The 17838-nt window shown below is 44.3% G+C and overlaps 1 protein-coding gene across 1 annotated transcript; it reads right to left on the minus strand.

Moving 5' to 3' along the window:
* Positions 1-896: 896 nt before the first annotated feature.
* Positions 897-11997, minus strand: LOC310922464 (uncharacterized protein). The gene is made up of 4 exons (XM_083883046.1): positions 11771-11997; positions 6929-6978; positions 5377-5411; positions 897-2039 (listed from the first exon to the last, which is right to left on the minus strand). The coding sequence occupies exons 1-4, from the start codon at positions 11794-11796 to the stop codon at positions 1842-1844; spliced, it is 309 nt and encodes a 102-aa protein (XP_083739172.1). The 5' UTR covers positions 11797-11997; the 3' UTR covers positions 897-1841.
* Positions 11998-17838: the final 5841 nt, after the last annotated feature.

Consider the following 17838-nt stretch of genomic DNA (forward strand, 5'->3'; position numbering starts at 1 on the left):
TCACTACAGAAGATGGATGCCAAGGGAGAAGAAGAAGAACCCAGGGCACCACCCTAAAATCACCATCTTGTCCCTTTGCATCTACATTCTAAAAATCCAAACTACAAAATCTTCTGCATGGCGATAACTACACTACTCTCTGTCACACCTTTGTGACTTGCAATTCTTCTCTCTGTGTTGGATGTTTTTCTCATGGACCAAAATCAAAGACTGTGTCTTTCTGGGCTCTGTGCCAGGCAAACCCCCCCTGCACAGACCCCAGACCCTCTTTCTTGGGTCCCAGGCCTCTCTACCGAGGTCTGTGACTTCCCAGGGTGTCCAGAGGGATGCCCTGGACTCCAACAGAACTCTCATTGAAGAAAATGTCAAAAAAGGTGGTTTCTGGTTATATATATATATATATGTGAGGTAAATTGATCATGTAAAAGAAAATTTAAAAGTGAAATAATTATGACTCAATCCATTAGGGACACAGCAGTGTGAAAACACATTATTACATCAAGTTGGATATTTTTGTGTGAATGATCAATATTAATTTTAATAGAAGAAAGGAGGGAAATAATGACTGAGATACTGTTAAAAAGCAGCTTGCAAAGTGTACAGTCATCCCTTCAAAATCCTATGGCAGGTGTCATCTGTGTAGCCACAGCAGCCAGTGTGAGCTTTGGGCAGACTCAGCTGCCTGCCACAGTGATACCTGCACATGCTGGCAGTGTGTCCATCCACTGCTCCATGGACTTGCCCATGGGAAGTCCTCAGCATGGAAATGCCAAGCGGGAGTTACAAAGGCACTGCCAGGGCACAGCCAGCAATTACATACTAGAGAAGACTAATCAGAAAAACTGCTCAACATTTTCTTTGGACTGCTTTGTTACAAAAATGGAGAGAGCAAAAAAAACATGCTTAAGCAAGAACACAGGCACATAATCACTTTATGAGTTCTGATAGACAATTGAATACCTGATTTCAGTCCTTTGCACATGTCCAGAAATGCTGCTTGCAGAGGGGTGCTGGGCTATGAGGATGTGATACTCTAGCATTGCAGAAAGCCAAACTGGAGACTCCAGCAGGAATGAGCTGTGGACACATGGTGTCATGGAAGCAGCACCTCGACTTCTGCTACTGATAAGTAGCAGATATGTTATATATGTTATATAAGATATGTTATCGCCTGGGCAGCATCAGTATTGAATGTTTTCTCGTGGGCATAGTATTTGTTTTGCATGCAGCTTATTGTTTTGGGGCTTTTTATTTCATTCCAACTTTAAGACTTCACATTAAGTAGTATTACATTAGAAGGGGGAGGGGAAAATTTGAGAAATCTGTTCTTTATAAAAATTGTGTATTGTATAATGGTACAAATCAAGCATGTCAGAGAAATTTTGGGCAAGAGTAAATGCATCTAACACAAGGTTTATCCTTTCATTTACAACATGAAACATTCCCCAAACAAACAGAAAGACCCTGACATTATTGCATTTTTGAGATTTATAGCAGTAGTTCTTTAAAGCCCGTTTTTAAAAAAAAGTATTCTAAAAGTCCAGAAAAATGTACAGCCTTGGTTGCTTAACACATTGTGGCTCCTATTTTTCTATAGATGAACATTTTCTTATCATGGCAATTGCTAGTGGTTCCTGCTGGTTTAATTGTCAAGTCCTGTACCCAGTCCATGTTTCTTTCTCTGATCAGCTGTCCATGCACAGGTTTGTCTCATAGTAAATGACTGGTAGTTGTAGCCTAATGAATAATTTGGTCACAGGAGAGAGATACTTGTTTGAAGACCCAACAGCAGAGGTAGGATGGTTGTCGTGGCTGCACGCACTGAGGCCAAAGAGTGCCTCCTAAGTTACCAGGACATCATCATATTCACTGTGCTCCTCAGCGCTGGTGACATTTGCCTTCCTCTTGGGCACACTGATAAGTGCATATTCTGTCTGATTATTGCTGTCGATCACGGTGACTTCACGTTTTACCTCGTGGCTGACAGTCGTGTACCACAGTTCACTGGAATTCATGGAATCTTTTTTGGCAACCTGTTCCTGAGGGGGGCAAAAATGGGAAGAGTAAAAGATTGAAGCTTCAGTACTATACCCTGCAGAAGTTTGGAGCCATTAGCAGACCGGGTATAGCCTGTACAATCACACAGTGCTGTTGACTAATACACGCGGGGTTAGGTTTGTAATTCTCCAGTCATTTCCCAGCTGTGCAGGCTGTGGCTGCTCCCCTGGAGAGCCCCACGGTCCCGCTGGGCGGTGAGAGCTCATCACCATCACCATCACCACAGGAGGGAGCGCACCGCACAAGGGAGCCCGGCAGCCCCGGTGATTCCCCGCAGGGCTTCCCCAGAGATCATCCCCGGCACATCCACCCGGGCAGGGAATGGGAGCTGATGGGCAAGAAAGGAAAGTTACCGAGGACGTTTTATCGATGCATGTGAAAGGAGAGCGTCTGGGATTTGAACAAGACATAATACGGGAAGGAACTGAATGAAAGGGGTCAGGGTGACTTGCAGAATAAAAAGCAAGTTCCTTTCCTTAGGGAAGGAACTGAAGGAAAGGGGTCAGGGTGACTTGCAGAATAAAAAGCATAAGAAAACAGAGGAAGAAAGGGAGGGACAGGAGTCACTGCAAGCTGCCAGAGAGACTGTAGGGTCTGAGAGGCAATTTAGACCCAAAGTGCATGTGTGTGTGGCAGTCCAGGAGATGCACTGTACTGGAAAGGGCCCTGGCCTCTCCAGAGATGAAATAAGGAATAATCCTTTCCCCAGCATCCCTCATCTGATGCTGGCCTTGAGAACAGAGGGAAAAGAAAGCAGAGCCATTAGCAAAGAAGGAGGTAAGATTATGTGGGCAAATGCCTTCCCAACTCTGTTTAGACTTGTCCCTCCTTTTGCTTCCTGAGGGTGTTTGCTAATGGGTTGTGGGTGATTGTGCATGAAATAGTTGGCAGGATGACTCATTAAATCTAAAGGGCCAATGTGCACTGATTAAGTACTTGGAGCCAGGAGTTAAAAATTTGTTTGCCCTTATGTTCTTGATTTGAATGCACTGAAGCCAGGGAGTAATTACCACCTTTATAGTGGAATCCTCTGCTGTCTGCAGCAGTGGCAGTACTTTGAGTGAGCGTTGCTGGGTTTGTGGTGACATTTGTAGGGACCTTCCACACATTTTTTAGTGGAACAGAGGTCTCTGTTTCATGGGTTAAAAACTCCAAAGCATTAGCTTTTATTGTTCAAGGCTAGAAGAACAATGTTAGAACAAAATTCCTGCAAGAATTTGCCTTGTATTTTCTGAGTTTATGCAAGACATATTGTCTTGTTTAGATTCTGCTTTGTGTGGACAATCTCTTGACCTTGAGAACAGTTCAGTGAAAATAAATTCTGATTTTTGATTTGAGGTTTTATAAAGTTTCGAGATGTAGAAATACCAGAAACTTTAAGGAGCAGAACAATCAGGGTAGATTTGCTTATCATCAAGTGCATGGCTCTTTCATGTCCTGGTCATGATTGCAAAGATGGAAGGACAGAAGTATTTCTCTTAATGTACCTGTGAAATGAGAACAGGTAGGCTCTTAATTTTGAGTGAGTGGCTCTCAATCCACTGAGTGAAGTCTGGAGCATCTCTTGTCCTTTCAAACCCATAGGTCTAAGCAAGACTTGCTCTGAGTCACATTTTCTAGAATCCTTCTGGTCATCATGTTTTGAAAGGCTCTTATCATCAACCTTCTCTAATCAGTAGGGAGACTGAAGTGCAGAGGTGGAGTGACTTATCCCACACGCCAATGGAGCAAGTGCGAAAAGTTCCATTACTCACAGGCCAAGTTTAACACTCAGAAGGGGCACCTCTCCTATTGCACTAATGGCCCTACAAGGACTGTTTTCAAACCACACTCTGGGGCTTCTCCTTGGGACACCAAAAATTCTCAAAACCAGACAGATACTTGACAGGTTCCCCATTACAATTCCACCCCCTCCTCTTCCCCCGCAGTCCATCCCACACTCACAGGTACAAATTATGAGCTCATTTCATCACACCCTTTTCTGTCATCTTGCCCACTTTCTTCAGAATTTTCTGTGAAACACCCACTTAGCTGCTGGGCACCAACTTTTGCTTTACTGATGTCATCTTTGTTAAAAAAACCCAAACCAAACCAACCCAGTTAGGCTGCTAAATGGCAGTGCTTCGTTCTGCAGTACATAGGTGTTCTGGTGATTTCTTTTCATCAGGGACTCAAGAGGCAACTTCATTTCCCCTCTGCTAAAATGAACTATTTACAAAGTAGAGGCAGCAAACCACAGGTACTCAGCTCCTGCCTCTTGGAGCTCAGCATGTTAATACACACAACCACAAACAAACAACCACTCGAGACTGTGGAGTGCAACAGTTGAGAGATGGCTGTTCCCCCACCCTTGCCTTCCAGGATGATAAATTTGGGCAGAAAAGCAAGGCACACAGGAAGTTATAGTTATGTCTTAAATTACTCTGGGGTGCATTGCCAGAACTCCTAAAGCTAACCCCAAAGCAGAGGGTAAGATGAACAGGAAGTGTGTTTATCTTACCAGTCTTTCCTGCATTGCAATGCAACCATTTGCTCTGTTCTGATTTATCAGAAGCTAAATGTGCAGCCTAAAAGGGCATGTGTGGTTTTGTGGAGGGGTTTTTTTTTCTTTCTTTTCTTCCTTCTAGAGGCAGTGAGATGCTGGAAGGGGAAACATTATTCTTTTCCAACAGAGACTTAGCCATTTGTTGATACATCTGCTATTTTTTTACAGTACAAAGATTAACCAAAACCCTTTAAGCCTCAAAGTATTACATCTCTCTTTGTTTTCAACTGAAGATTTCTTTATTACTAAACCTGGTTGTCAGTAGTCCATTTAAATGGCTTTTAGAAAACGTCATGCTGAAACTGAAACTCTTTCAGGAAACTCGCCAGTAGTCAAGAGCCTGGCTACCAAAAAGCTGAGTGGAGAAGGGAAGGAGGAGGAGAGATAAGCACCTCCACAGCCATAAGTTGTGCAGTGGCTGAGGAAATTCGCTGAGACATCATCACAATGTTCAGCCTCCTGAATTGTCTGCCTTGGCCCGACAAAATTACACTCAGCCTCAGAAATTGAGTGTGTACTGCAGCCTGTTTGGCCACTGGCTGCCCAAGAGTGGGGCTGCATGTCGGTGTTACAGTTTCATGTGCATACAATTATTTTGTATGTAAGCTTAAATTGGTGTTTTTCTGCATCCTAAACAAATTGTCTGATTATGAGCTTTCCTTTCCTCTGCAGGAACATGATGGACACTTTGTCTTTCTAATATGTGGATGCTTTGGACCCTGTTGCCTCAGAGATTGGGGGTGAGGGGAGGGAAGATCAGTTTTAGTCTTTACCTTGATGGTGTCTGGTGGATTGCTGCAGGTCTGTGCTGAGGAAAGAGGAAGAAAACACATGTAGTTATCATTTTCTGGTGTAGCAACACTAGACAAAGATTTTCATCAGCACAGGATTTACTCAGTCACAGACTGAACATAAGTTGTTCAAAAGCATGAACTTGTGTGACAATGGTAGGGAAAAGAGTTGAACCTTTGAGAGCTAAATAAATCTGATGACTTTTTGAGATTTATCTTGTCTCTATACAGACTTGTGTCACACAGCACTGCTCACTGACCCAAAATAAACCTAGATGTGCAATCTTCTTCGGTTTTTGTTTTGGTTTTGTTTCATTTAGTTAACTGAAATCAGTTTTACATATGTGTCTTAGAAATGAAGGTTCTTGCTTGCTTTGTGACTGTGTTTTAGCTTTGTGACCCATGCAGCAACAATTCTGCCTGGGATCTCTGGCTGAGTGCTGACAAAGGCACTGCCTGATGTGCCACATGCACTGGGTGTCTGTGTGCACAGGCTTGGCAGTCTGGAGCTTCTCTGGAAATTTATCTCTCTGCCTCATAAACATCTCAGTGGCAGAGGTCTCTCATTTTACAAGCTGCTTTCTCCTGGCCTTGTCTTTATCAGTCTGGCTGGTTCTTAACCTCAGGTGGATTGAACATGTTGCTCCTGTAAAATTCCAGACCTGAGCTTTCACTTTTGGTTAAGATAACAGGGCTTTTTAAGCCTACTTGCTTGGCAGCCTGACAGGAGAGACATCAGTCTCTCAATATTGCATTGAAACTGCCATCTTAGGAGATTTATGGTGTTTTCAAACATTATTGTGCTGCCTTAATGCTGCCTTGAAATTCCCAATGTAGATGACTAAGAAGAGGGTTTTTGGTAATGCTGCAACTTGTGAATGTGGTAAAAGTATTACACCTTTGCACATAAATGGCTTTACCCACAAAAGTGAAAAGGCAGCAGGCTGAATCTAAACCAAGACCTCCTGATTCACATGAGTACATGTGATCCTGACTATGATAGAGTCTTCCCTATTTGCATATTCAATACGAAGAAACTATTTTGTTTAGGAGAACACCTCATTCTGACATCTATTCAGAGAAAGTCCTAAGCAGTGCTTGTGCGTGGGGAACGGAGTCTGGTGTGTGAGCAGATGTGGGCTGTGCTGTGCTGGCAGCTCACGGGTTCAGCAGCCCTCCACCTCCTTGGCTGTGCCCCTGGGGGAAGCAGAGCCACAGCAGAGGTTCCCCCACTGTGCTTGCAACCCTGCGGGTCTGGCAGTGCCATACAAGGGACGAGTGTCCCATTGCAGGAGGCAGCTGCCTGAGGCACCTGGAGGGGATGGCTGTCCAGCACAGTGGGACAGCAGAGGGCAGGTACATTCCTCACTGGGATGCAAGGAGGTTGCCCTCTGCTGGGATACAAAATGCCTTGCCATGGCTGCTGCCCATGGCTGTGCCTGTCAGCTGCCTCTGCAGGGATGCAGGGAGCTCCCCCATGTCCCCATTCATGCCACACCACACCACCCCCGAGGGCTCAAGCTTCTTTACTTACTTTCCTTGTGGGAGTATCTTTTTCTCTGGATGGAGACAGGCACTTTCCACCTAGGGCATGGAAACAAGGGTGAGCAGGCAGATCTGGGGCTTCGTGGTCCTCACTTCCCACTGCCAGCCAGGGGCACACATAAACCCTCAGGGAGACACCTTCTCCAGCTGTTTGGACAAGGCACTTTATGTAGCTTCTCTGCTGCTGTTCTCTCCAGGAGGCAGCCCCTGGCAGGCACCCAGCCCTGCCCTGGGGCAGTTGCAGAAGCAGGGGCTGCCATGGGGTAGGAGAGGCACAAATCATAGGACCAGGGGTGGAGGGTGGCAGCTGTTGGGAGGTGTTACAGCATTGAGCTGTTCCTGGGGAAGTACAGCCTTTGTTCCCTGGAAATCCTGGCAGTACAGCAGCAAAGTCTGTGGACTGGAGGAGCAACCAGCCTTTCTGGGCTTGTCCATGTTAAATAGCTCTAGGTGGGTGAGTCAGCAGTAAATACTGGGAAGAGATAGGAAAGAACCAGTCTCCTCCTCCCACAAACGGTTACATGGATCTGACCTCTAGCATGTCTTGGGAAAAAGCAAAAGGAAGAATAAACATAGCAATAATGTGACAGAAAGGGCAAACACATGAGGGTGAGTGCAGGGTAGCAGATCTGATCTCTAGCAGTTGAAATAATCCTTGATGGTTCAAGCATAAAACTTTACTTGCAGGTTTAAGTACTGAAATTATTTGGCAAAATTAGGAGCCTTTACATTGTGTTCAGGTTGCTCTTAGCAAGTTTCTTGGTAATAACAGCTAGGGTGTGCACTGTTGCTTAAAGGTTATGATTTTGGGCTTGTAAAAGCCAGTAATTAACTACCATTTTGCAATGTAGTGTTAATATTTACATGCTAGATTTGTATATAAGATAAAAATGTGCTAGGCTATAAAGCTGCCAGGTCATATGAATTTAGGGATTACACACAGCGTGCTGCTGGAGGTACATTATGAATCAGTCTCTAATTGCTTATTTGCATTTTTTCCTTTCCCAGGACTGAGGAAAACAGGTAATGTTGCAATTCTTTTTTGCTGTTGATACTTTCCTTGCTAAGTGTGCACTCTTAGGTCTCATTTCTTTTACAAACTACCTAAGTTCTGCAACTCACCTGAAATAATTTCTTTCTGCAGATGTCCCTCTTATAAGAGTAGCAGAAAGTTTTGCAAATATTAGTGAACTTCCCAATTTTCTGTTTAGTGGGAGAACTTAGATAGCTTTTATTACAGCTGGGTATAAAAATAAAGCTATAATACTACCTCATTCCGCGTTGCCTACCTGGTTTTCTTTGAATTATATATATAGTTTTGCCTATACTGGATATAAAATTCTCTAGCTAAGTTGGAGATGCCACTGTGACCATTTCATACAATTCAATAGAAGTCCTATGAGCTACATTTAAAATAAAATATGTATATGTGTTTCTAAAACACATAACTCACATTAGGAGCCTGCTGTAGTTGTCAGATATTGTGAGTTTGATATAAGTACTTTTGTTTCCTGATGTCTATTTATTCCATTTTTTCTTGTTTATATTCAGTTGGATTCTGGTTTTTCAGTCCCTTGCTCAGATGAAAAGGCTGTTGGGTTTGGGCAACTCTTCCCCTGGACTCTTAAACGATAAATAGCATATGTTCCTATAGCAAATTATATCTGTAAACTGATGCATAATTCTTAGATAAATCCTTATTTAGTCAATCATGTGTAATCTTGCTGGGAATATACACTGTATGGTCTGAGAATTGAAAGCCTTTCTCAGCACCTGCATTCATGCTTACAGACATGCTGACCCTTTGAAGCAGGTCCCCAGCAGTTAGAGAAAGGGAGCCCAGCTTGCCTGTGGGTAGAGGGGTTCTGAAGGGTCAGCTCTTGTAGGGCTGAGGTTTTTTGAGGCAATTATAAATATTGTTTAATTAGTAAAAATTCTGGAAAATAGTTCTGGCCAGCAGCCATGAAGGAGGACAAATGTGACTCTCATTAAAATGAGAACAAGGGCAGATTTCCTTCTCTTTCTTTCCATAGTTTCACTGAGCTCTTTGCAGACAAGCTGCATGAACTATGTTACAGGGCTGTCGTGCTCAGGAAGTGGTCAAACCCACTACAGAAGTGCCTCTAAAAGCAAACACTCCAAACAGAAGGGATGAAATGGCAGACATGAGGATGCATAGGAAGAAGGAGAGTCAAGAAATTAATTACAGAAGAGCAGGAGAGTTTACAGATTGCTGTTAAGAACTCAAGTTTGTGTTGCCTGCTTTGCACACCTGAAACTAAGGTTGCATTCAGTCTGAATTTACTTCAGCCCAGCTGGCAACAGGCCAAGATACAGGGCAGTGGATCCTCCTTTCTGTCCCTGAAGGGGAACTTCCTGGGCAGAGGTGGTGGGATGCTGCTGGTAAGGTCATAGAGACACCCATGGAGCTGCCTTAATAAGGGCTGATTCCAGCCTCACCTGCTTCCAGAGACATGAAGCTCCTCTGACTGCTGTGAGCCATGACCTCATCAGCCTTCAGGGAGGACCTGCTGCAGCTGTTGTCTTGGTCTAACTTGGTGTCCCACAGCAAGAGATTGCTGGTCCAGAAAGAGCTGGACCTTCCTCCTAAAATATCCAATTCTTACCTGACTCCTTAAACTCAGCGCCTCAGACACGAAACGGCCAAACTCTCAAAACTCCTCATATCCAACCAAATAAAAAGCACCATTCTTGCTTGGTTGGTGGCTGCTTGGCAAAGAAAGCCCAGTGCCTCATCACATCAATACATTTTAATTCCTGCCACGCCTGTAACTGACTCTGGGGCCTCCTCACTTGGACTCCACCAGACATGGCTGGTCCTCACCTACATGTGGGCTAATTCATCTGATGAACTTTCCCTGCCTGTCTCACTGGAGTGATAATTTTGGAATATTTCTTCCTATCAACTGCCAGGAATTTTCCCAAGACTCATAGACAGACACTCCCTCGCCTGTAGGTAGGTGCCCATCTACTTGGTTATTTTCCACATCTAGTTAAAGTTACTCAGGAGAGATGCTGACAGCTGGATGATGTAAATGCATAGCTTCATTCCTTAGGAATTTTATGTGGATGGGGTACCTGTTATGAGATGCCTATAAAGTTTGTGTTGTAACCTGAGCTTTCCCTTTAGCCTGACTCTGAGCTTGCCTTGTGCTGTGGAACAAAGGAGCCTTTACCAGCTGACCCTCAGTCCCTGCCTTTCACACTTTCTGGAGAGCAGCAGTGGCCAGGTCTGGACCTCTGCAGCACCAGAGTTCTGCAAGGATGCTGAGTCACTGCATAGGAATTACTGCTTCTCTGGAAAAAAACCCCAAAACCAAACCAAAAAACCCCACCCTTGTCATTTCTCCATCCCTCTGAACTTTTCTGAAGTCTGTGATTTTTCTGAAAGACATGGCTTTGTCAGCAATGGGGCAGCTATGACTGAGGAGAGATGTGCTACACAAAAATCACCCCAAGCTGGCACAGCTCATCGACAGCAGCTGGAGTGAGATGATTGGCAGTTGCTCCCTGCCATGCAAAGGCAGCTGGTCAATGCTCTCCCTGAGTGACTTCTCCTGGCAGTTTTATTGGAGTTTTTGAAAGTGATGGAAACAGGGTGTGGAGCTGCATGAGCACAGACTGGGGCATAGCACCATGCCAGTGATGTCTTTTATGGCAGTGGCCCCTCCCTTCTGATGAGGGATATGGGTTTCACAGCCCCATCAAGCTAGCAGAAAAACATCTGCCTTACAAAAACCTGGTTTGCAAGATTCTTATAAAGAATTCTGTTCTTATTCCCACTCCTAAAAAGTAGTCAGGAATTATTTCAAAAACAACACAAGTCCACATGTAAGGGTGACAAGACCACTTAAAGCAGTGGGGATTCAGCAAGCCTGGACCTGAGACCCACAAGGCACAAAATCTCATCACTGCTCCTTCCTGCCACAGGTGAGGACCCACCAGTTTCACATGGATTTTGTTTGCCTTGACTCAAACTGCTTCTGAGGAGCAAGGCTTCATGCTTTGGGGACTTCTGCCCTTTTCCTCAAGGCCAGGTAATGTGGTCACAACTTAGACATCGGGCCACAGACCTGCAGAGATGTGAGAGATGCGTTCTCTTTGCAAACTAGAGGAACATTGAATTTTGGCAATGGAATGCCTCATCTGAGCTCCTTAAGACCAAGTAAGCAGTCAGGATGCAGTACTCAGAAATTACATGACCTTTTCTTTGACCTATCAAGAAGACAATGGAAAGAAAGGGAATTTTCCACCTGTCCTAGGTGGTTCCTGTTGACCATCCTCCTCTGTCCTTATAGATCCTTAGGAGACAATCTATTCCTAACCACTGTTGTACATAACTATAGGATATTCACATATCTCATGTACAGCATTTAAATATATTGTACAATTTAGTCTACAAGCTTCTCTTTATGAGACATGGTACCAACAGATAAGAGATAGCAAGGTGAATCTCCTCTGAGTGTAATTTTCCTGCCTGGAAACTTGGAGCAGACGACAAGTATTCTCTGTTCCTTTTGTTCCTCTCCAGAATGGACTCCCTTCCTCCCTTCAGCAGACTCTCTGTGCTGGGAGCTTACAGACAATGTCATGTCTATAAACACCATCCTGAGGCAACACCCTTTGACATACTAAGAACTATATTGTTCCTCCTAATTTGCTTGCTAAATTGTGTTTTGTTAATCAAGAAGCTGCTCATGGTGCCTTGCATGATCCCTTGAGGCTGGTTCGTTGCCGGTATCATTTCTTTTGGAATCACGCTCTTAGTACTATTGTTTAGTAATTAAATATAAAATGGTATTGAACCTACCTTATTTTTGGTAGGCAGTTTCCCATCCTTCCACTGGGTCTCTGTACCCTTTGGTAGCCAGTTTTGGTGTGGTTTCCTTGCTGGATGAATTGTTTTCTGTGCTGGTGTTTTACAGACTGAAACTCAGTGACCGAAGGAGTTCGTTTTCTCACTGTAAGTGGATGCAGCACTCAGATGTTGTGCACCTAAGAAAACCAGAAACCACCCCAAAGCTTCCACTGCAGGCAAACATTAACAAGTGGGGGTGGGAGAGGAAGAGAGGTGGAATGGATGAGTGATGCAGCTTCCTGTGCTGCTGGGATGAGCTGGTGGCCTCCACAAAGTGACTAATGTGTTGCAGTTGCAGAATGGACTCCCTCTAGGTTCTGTAGTCTGAAACAGCAAGTTTGGTTGCTTTTGGCAAGAGGAAACCACATGCCTAGCCATCTTGCTCTTCTGAGAAATGCTGTGACAAACTGAATGGTAAAAACCAAACACTTCAAACCACAATGAAGCATAGACATTGCTACTGAGGCTTTCCAGTCTTTTTGTGCTTTGTCTCCTTTTTGTCCTTTTTGAAAAAAAAAAGAAAAATTATGCTTTTATTACTTTTTCTTTCTCCCAAGCTACAGGGAAGAAGAAAAAGAGAAGAACCATAAATTATAATTTGCAGGGCTTGTTGACTGGGGAGGAAGCAAATTTTACTTGACACATAGAAATTGCCATACACTGCCAGAAGAGAAAAACAATCTCTGTAAGACTTCAGGTGTCTGCAGCCAATTTATCGAACCTCAGAAGTGTCAGGCAGTTAACAGGGCACTCTAAGAACACGTGCTGTCCCCTGGAACGTGTGGTTTTGCAGATAAAGGTACACCATCATGAGCTAGATCTCCACTACGTAGCCCCTGCTTTGTTTCTGTTTTGCACTTTGCTAGGCAGTCCAACACCAGATTGCAGAAGCTGTAACTTGCAGCTGACAGCAGAGTGTTAGCAAAGGGAAGGAGTCCAGTTTGGGAAGAGACCACATACCTCCAATTCACACACGACAAGGATAAACAGCTGTGTCTGTGTACAAACTACACTTGTGTGTTCTGATCTGAAACCTGTGCACAAACACAACAATTTGTCTGTAACCCTGCTTAAATGAGCACCACCTGGTCCTGCAGCATCCCTTGGCTTTGAACTGCCACAGCCTGCCCTGATGAAATGCCAGGGGCTGGAGCAAATGTTGGTAGATGCAGCTGCTGTCCTTACCTCACTGTACTGCAGCTCTCCGAACTCAACTGAGATTTGCCATATGCAGGCACTACTTAAACATGTTATAAAGTTCTAGACCTGTTCAATTGCATTTGACAAACTGCTTCCCAACAGTGCTACCTGCAGTTAGAGCTGAGAAACCAACCTCCAAAAGTCACTGCAATTCAGAAGTGAATGAAACCCTCTCCACCTGTTTTGTTCTCTTTACAGGCAATGTCTTGAGAGGTGGCACTGAAAAAACAGTGGTTTAGCCTGTTGGTTGACAAACCAATGTTTCAGACTATGATTGTGCCTGAGTGACTTCTCTTGGCGATGTTTTCTGGAAGTTCAACTATGTGAATTGTTAATTGCATTAGTCACTTGGTCTGTGGGGAAATGCTGGCATTTCGTGACTGTGCAATTCTTGTATATCCTTTTTTAATTTACTCAGAACTAATGAGAGCATCCTGGTGAAACAGAAAGGAAAGAAAATAATACAAATTGCTGTGCTTTTCAAGCAGTTGTTTCAGAACTATTATTGCCTATTTTATCCCCAAGCTTTCACTGTCTTTGGAATGTGGCTGAAGCTCAGGCATGGCGTGCAGCTCTCAGAAATAAGGATTTTGTGCAACTGAAGCTGAAGAGCATGGCATCTGCCTGGCAAGGAAGGAGAACATCTGTAATCCACCAAAAGTCTATGCAAAGTTGAACAGAGCAGCAATACATGCACTTAAAGAAACATTCACAAATTTCAAATGAGTGGATGGGTTAATGGATCTTACATTATGAGTAAAATGTTGTTTAAAGCAATTAATCAACTGCTGATGTTGTCTGGTTCCTGGAGAAATGGGAGGGGTCCAAGAGAGATGCTTGCAGCAGTTGGATGTGCATGCAAACACCAGCTCATGAAGGCTGTTAGGGAGGTCCCTGCCGGCTCAGGTTTCCTGTGGCACCGGGAGCTGTCAGGGCTGAGCTTGGGAGGAGCAGCCAGCATACACAACCCTTTCTCACCAGGGATGCTGTAACAAATTAAAGCCAACAAACCTTTCCCACCAGCAGAGCCATCTCTGTCTTTTGTTAAGACTGAAAGTTTGCTCTTCATTGAAAAGTGTTTCCTGTAGCAGCACACAGTTTTTAAGGGTTCTGGAGGATCAGAGTGTTTCTGGGGGAAAATAAGTTGGTTAAAGCTGACAAGAATATTTTCTACATACCAGTTGGGCTTGCAAGTCTTTTAAAAATCAAGTGCAGTTCCTTTTGTGATGGCTAAGTGGTGATCTTACATTTTGACCAGGACAGAATGCCTTTCCAGAAATTTTATAGGAAAGTGCAACTATGCAAATAACTCAAGGAAAGGAAAATAAGAGATCTCAAAGGAAAAAGAAAATAGTATGAATCAACTGCATTTTTCAGATTTATGGGAATGAATTCTTGAACTGACTCAAAAGCACATCCAAAATATTTCATTAGAGGAACACTGAGACTTGACCTGTTTCTGTTTTAAGATTAGTTGCCACTAAAGAGAGAAGGAATCATAATTGTGAAAGCATATTTGAGATTTTTTTTGTGTCACTTTATGGTATGGGCCTGCTGGCTTGCAACTGATTTGCATCATTTGAGGCTCATCTGTGCAGCCATTCAACAGAGAGAAAACATTTTATTTGCAATCATAGTCATTTGGAGTAGTAAGAACTTGCAAAAAATGTAAGCCACCTCATCAGAAATCAGAAATGTGAAACTCAATTTACTAGTAGAAGTTTGATTAGCAAATGAGGTCTCACAGTCTGGCTACCCCACTGTGTCATAGGAGAGGCTCCTGTGGGCTGGGGGCTTGGCTGGTTTCAGCAGTGATCACAACCCACACAGAAAGGGGAAGACAGGCATAACAATTACAAAGCAAAAAGGCCCAAAACCAATGACTCAAACAAGTTGTGTGACCTATTTTTATGTCATCTCAGGTGATGGTGAAGGGGAAAGGGTGTGCTTGTGGAAGGGCACAATCTCCAAGGGACAGAGCTGGGGAAGGATCATGGACCTGTGGAGATGAGGGCAGTGGAGGAGAGTTGAGACCAAAGCTCTGCTCTTTCCCTGAGGGCAACACATATCCTAGACCCTGAGTCTGCCTCTTGGCTTGCTTTGGTGTCCTCAACCTAGAAAAAAGTGTTATGTTACAGAAGTGACTCTGTTGTACACCACAACATAAGACTCTGACTTCAGAAGGCTGAAAATTTCTTCTTTTTTTGGGATATGTCTCTCATATACTTTTTTTTTACACAGACCAATTTGGTTGGTGACAAGAAGACAAACTTCTTCAATCACATTGGTCAGACCAGAGGGACATCAAAAAGAAGTCCCTCCTAGGGAAAGAATGTAAACATAGGTACAATTACAAAAACACTTTTCTCATTTACAGAAAATTCCCTGGGATAAGAATTTTACAAAACAAAATCATATCAGGCATGAACCAGGGCTACACAGAAACATCAGCTGCTCCTGGGTCTTCATTGATTTACATGATGGGTACAGACTGCTGACTGTGTCATCTGAGTTACAGGTAGGGACATTTGCAGTACTCATTGCAGCATGGCTTTTCCTGGAGCTCAGGTCAAGTCCAGGGTGGCCTTTCCTCCTGCAACCCACAGACACAGGGGGCTGAGCCAGTTTTGAAATCTGTGCTTGTATTTGGGTGTTTATGAAAACCCAACCTTACGGACCTGTGAAAAACCCAGTGACCCTGACTGCTTAGCAGTACAGCTGGGAAAAGCTGTGAGTTTCTGGCTCTGATATTGGTTGTCATGTCCCCTAAAATTCAGTTGTGTCATATAGGCAGGAGGTTTTGACAGGGCTTAATACTATTTACTGTAGCTGGGGAATGTCCCAAGAGCAAAAGCAAAGTGTATAAAAGGGGAAGTGGCACTCAGTGGATCACTCACTTGTCTCACTGAGCACACACACAGCTAAGATGATGATGGTCACTTGTCTGCTCCTCTCCAGCATCTGGACCGCTGCTCCAGGTAACTCCCTTTTCTGTCTGGGTGTCTGTGTCATTATCCTAACTGTGTTAGGGACCTCAGTGGCCGAGCCAGCCTCCTTCTGTGCTGCTGGGTGCTGCAGTCCCCAGCTTGCACCCTCCTGGGGCAAGCCCAGTGGTGACAGGGCATTTGTGGCACTTACCTGAGGCTCAGGAGTGTCACTGCTGGTTGCATTGACAGCATCCACTTCTTAATTTACCACCAGTGCATTTAAAAATTCCAGAGAGATGTATCAATTTATTGCAATGGCAAATTATAAAGCAAGCAAACCATGCTTGTAGGTACCCCCGCAGGCCATCAGAGGCATGGGTGTGTTACTCTGGTTTTGTAGTTAAAAATCATGTAGAAAAGGCTGAATTAGTTTCAAACTAGCTTCCATGATCATGGTTTGTAGTCTGCCTATGGCACTGCTGAGATATGAAAAGCAAAGTGACTGGCACAGCTTGACAACTGGCTTCTTGGTCTTTGATGGAAATCCCCCTGGCCATGGTCACAGCCAGAATCCCAGAGCACTTTGTTGAGTGGGTTAGCCTAGTGTACCTCTGCAGACAGCCTCACCCTTCTCTGTGAAGATATTTCCCTTTCTTATAAATTGAATTATGTTTTCAGTGCTGCAGCTGTTACTGCTGGTATCTCCCTTCCCATGCCAACATGCACAAATAAACTTTGATAACTATTATGCCAAGAGAACTGTGGAGCTGAGCTGTCAGCTTCACCTTGCCTGTACCCTTAACAATTTTTTCATGTCTATGAATTGGAAGAGGAGACTGATTGTTTTCTTTCTTTCTCTGGAGCCTTTTAATACCATTTATGCTGTGAAAGTTTTCTGCCTCTGGGTCTTCAGCAGGGTCCCTCCAGCAGCATGACTTCAACGCTGAGATAAGAGGACAGATGTAGTTTGCCTCCTACCTTGCTTTTTTCTTCTGGTTTTCTGATCTTTGCCAGTCTCTGGCAAGTGTGAACACACGACGTATAGTGAGACACATAATAATTTTTATCAGTTTTACTGATTTATTTCACCTCATGCCCCAAGAGGGCTATGAGGGTGGTATTGGGCCAACAACTGCTTAGTTGTCAGCGTGGCTGAAAGTTTAGGGAATCTCTCCATGGGTGCCCATGGGATAGCAGTCCTAGCAGACAAATCAGTGACTCCCAACACCAGAACTGCCTTTCTAATTGGTGCTCTCTGCAGCACAGGTATCAGGCTGGCAAGATGCTTGGTGTGTGAGAGGTAGCAGGTCCAGTGAAACTCTGGGTAGCTCTTTCAAGCTGCGTTTTCAATTTTTCCCTGGATGGATAGAGAAATCCTCCAGAGTTGCTCTGCTTGGAAATGAGGGTGAGGGGCTGCAGGGAGCTCTGCTGGGGTTGGGCTGCAGAAGAGTGTGAGAAATACTGAGTGTGGTATCTGCTTTTCCCCCCAGCCTCTGTGCAGGTGAACAAAAAGGTCCAGTCAGTCCAGGCAGGAGGAAACGTCACTTTTTCATGCCAGTCAGCCACGAAAGAAGATGTGATCCAGGTGACCTGGCAGAAGGAAACAGATGGGACTGAAGACAACATAGCAACCTACAGTGTGATGAATGGCCAAAAGATAGCCAAGGGCTACGTCAGCCACGTGAGCTTTGCCCACAGTGAGTTACGAACCTCGGCCATCTCCCTTCATGGAGTCACCCTCCAAGATGAAGGATGCTACAAATGCATCTTCAACACATTTCCCTCGGGGGCTGTCACCGGCAGGATGTGTCTCAAGGTTTATGGTAAGGCACTGTGACTGTGTACAGGTGCTCAGCTGAGGACCAAGTCATTTTCCTGTGAAAAACCTTCCCT

Source organism: Zosterops lateralis (genome assembly GCF_965231275.1).
Source record: "Zosterops lateralis genome assembly, chromosome: 2".
Classification (NCBI taxonomy): Eukaryota; Metazoa; Chordata; class Aves; order Passeriformes; family Zosteropidae; genus Zosterops; species Zosterops lateralis.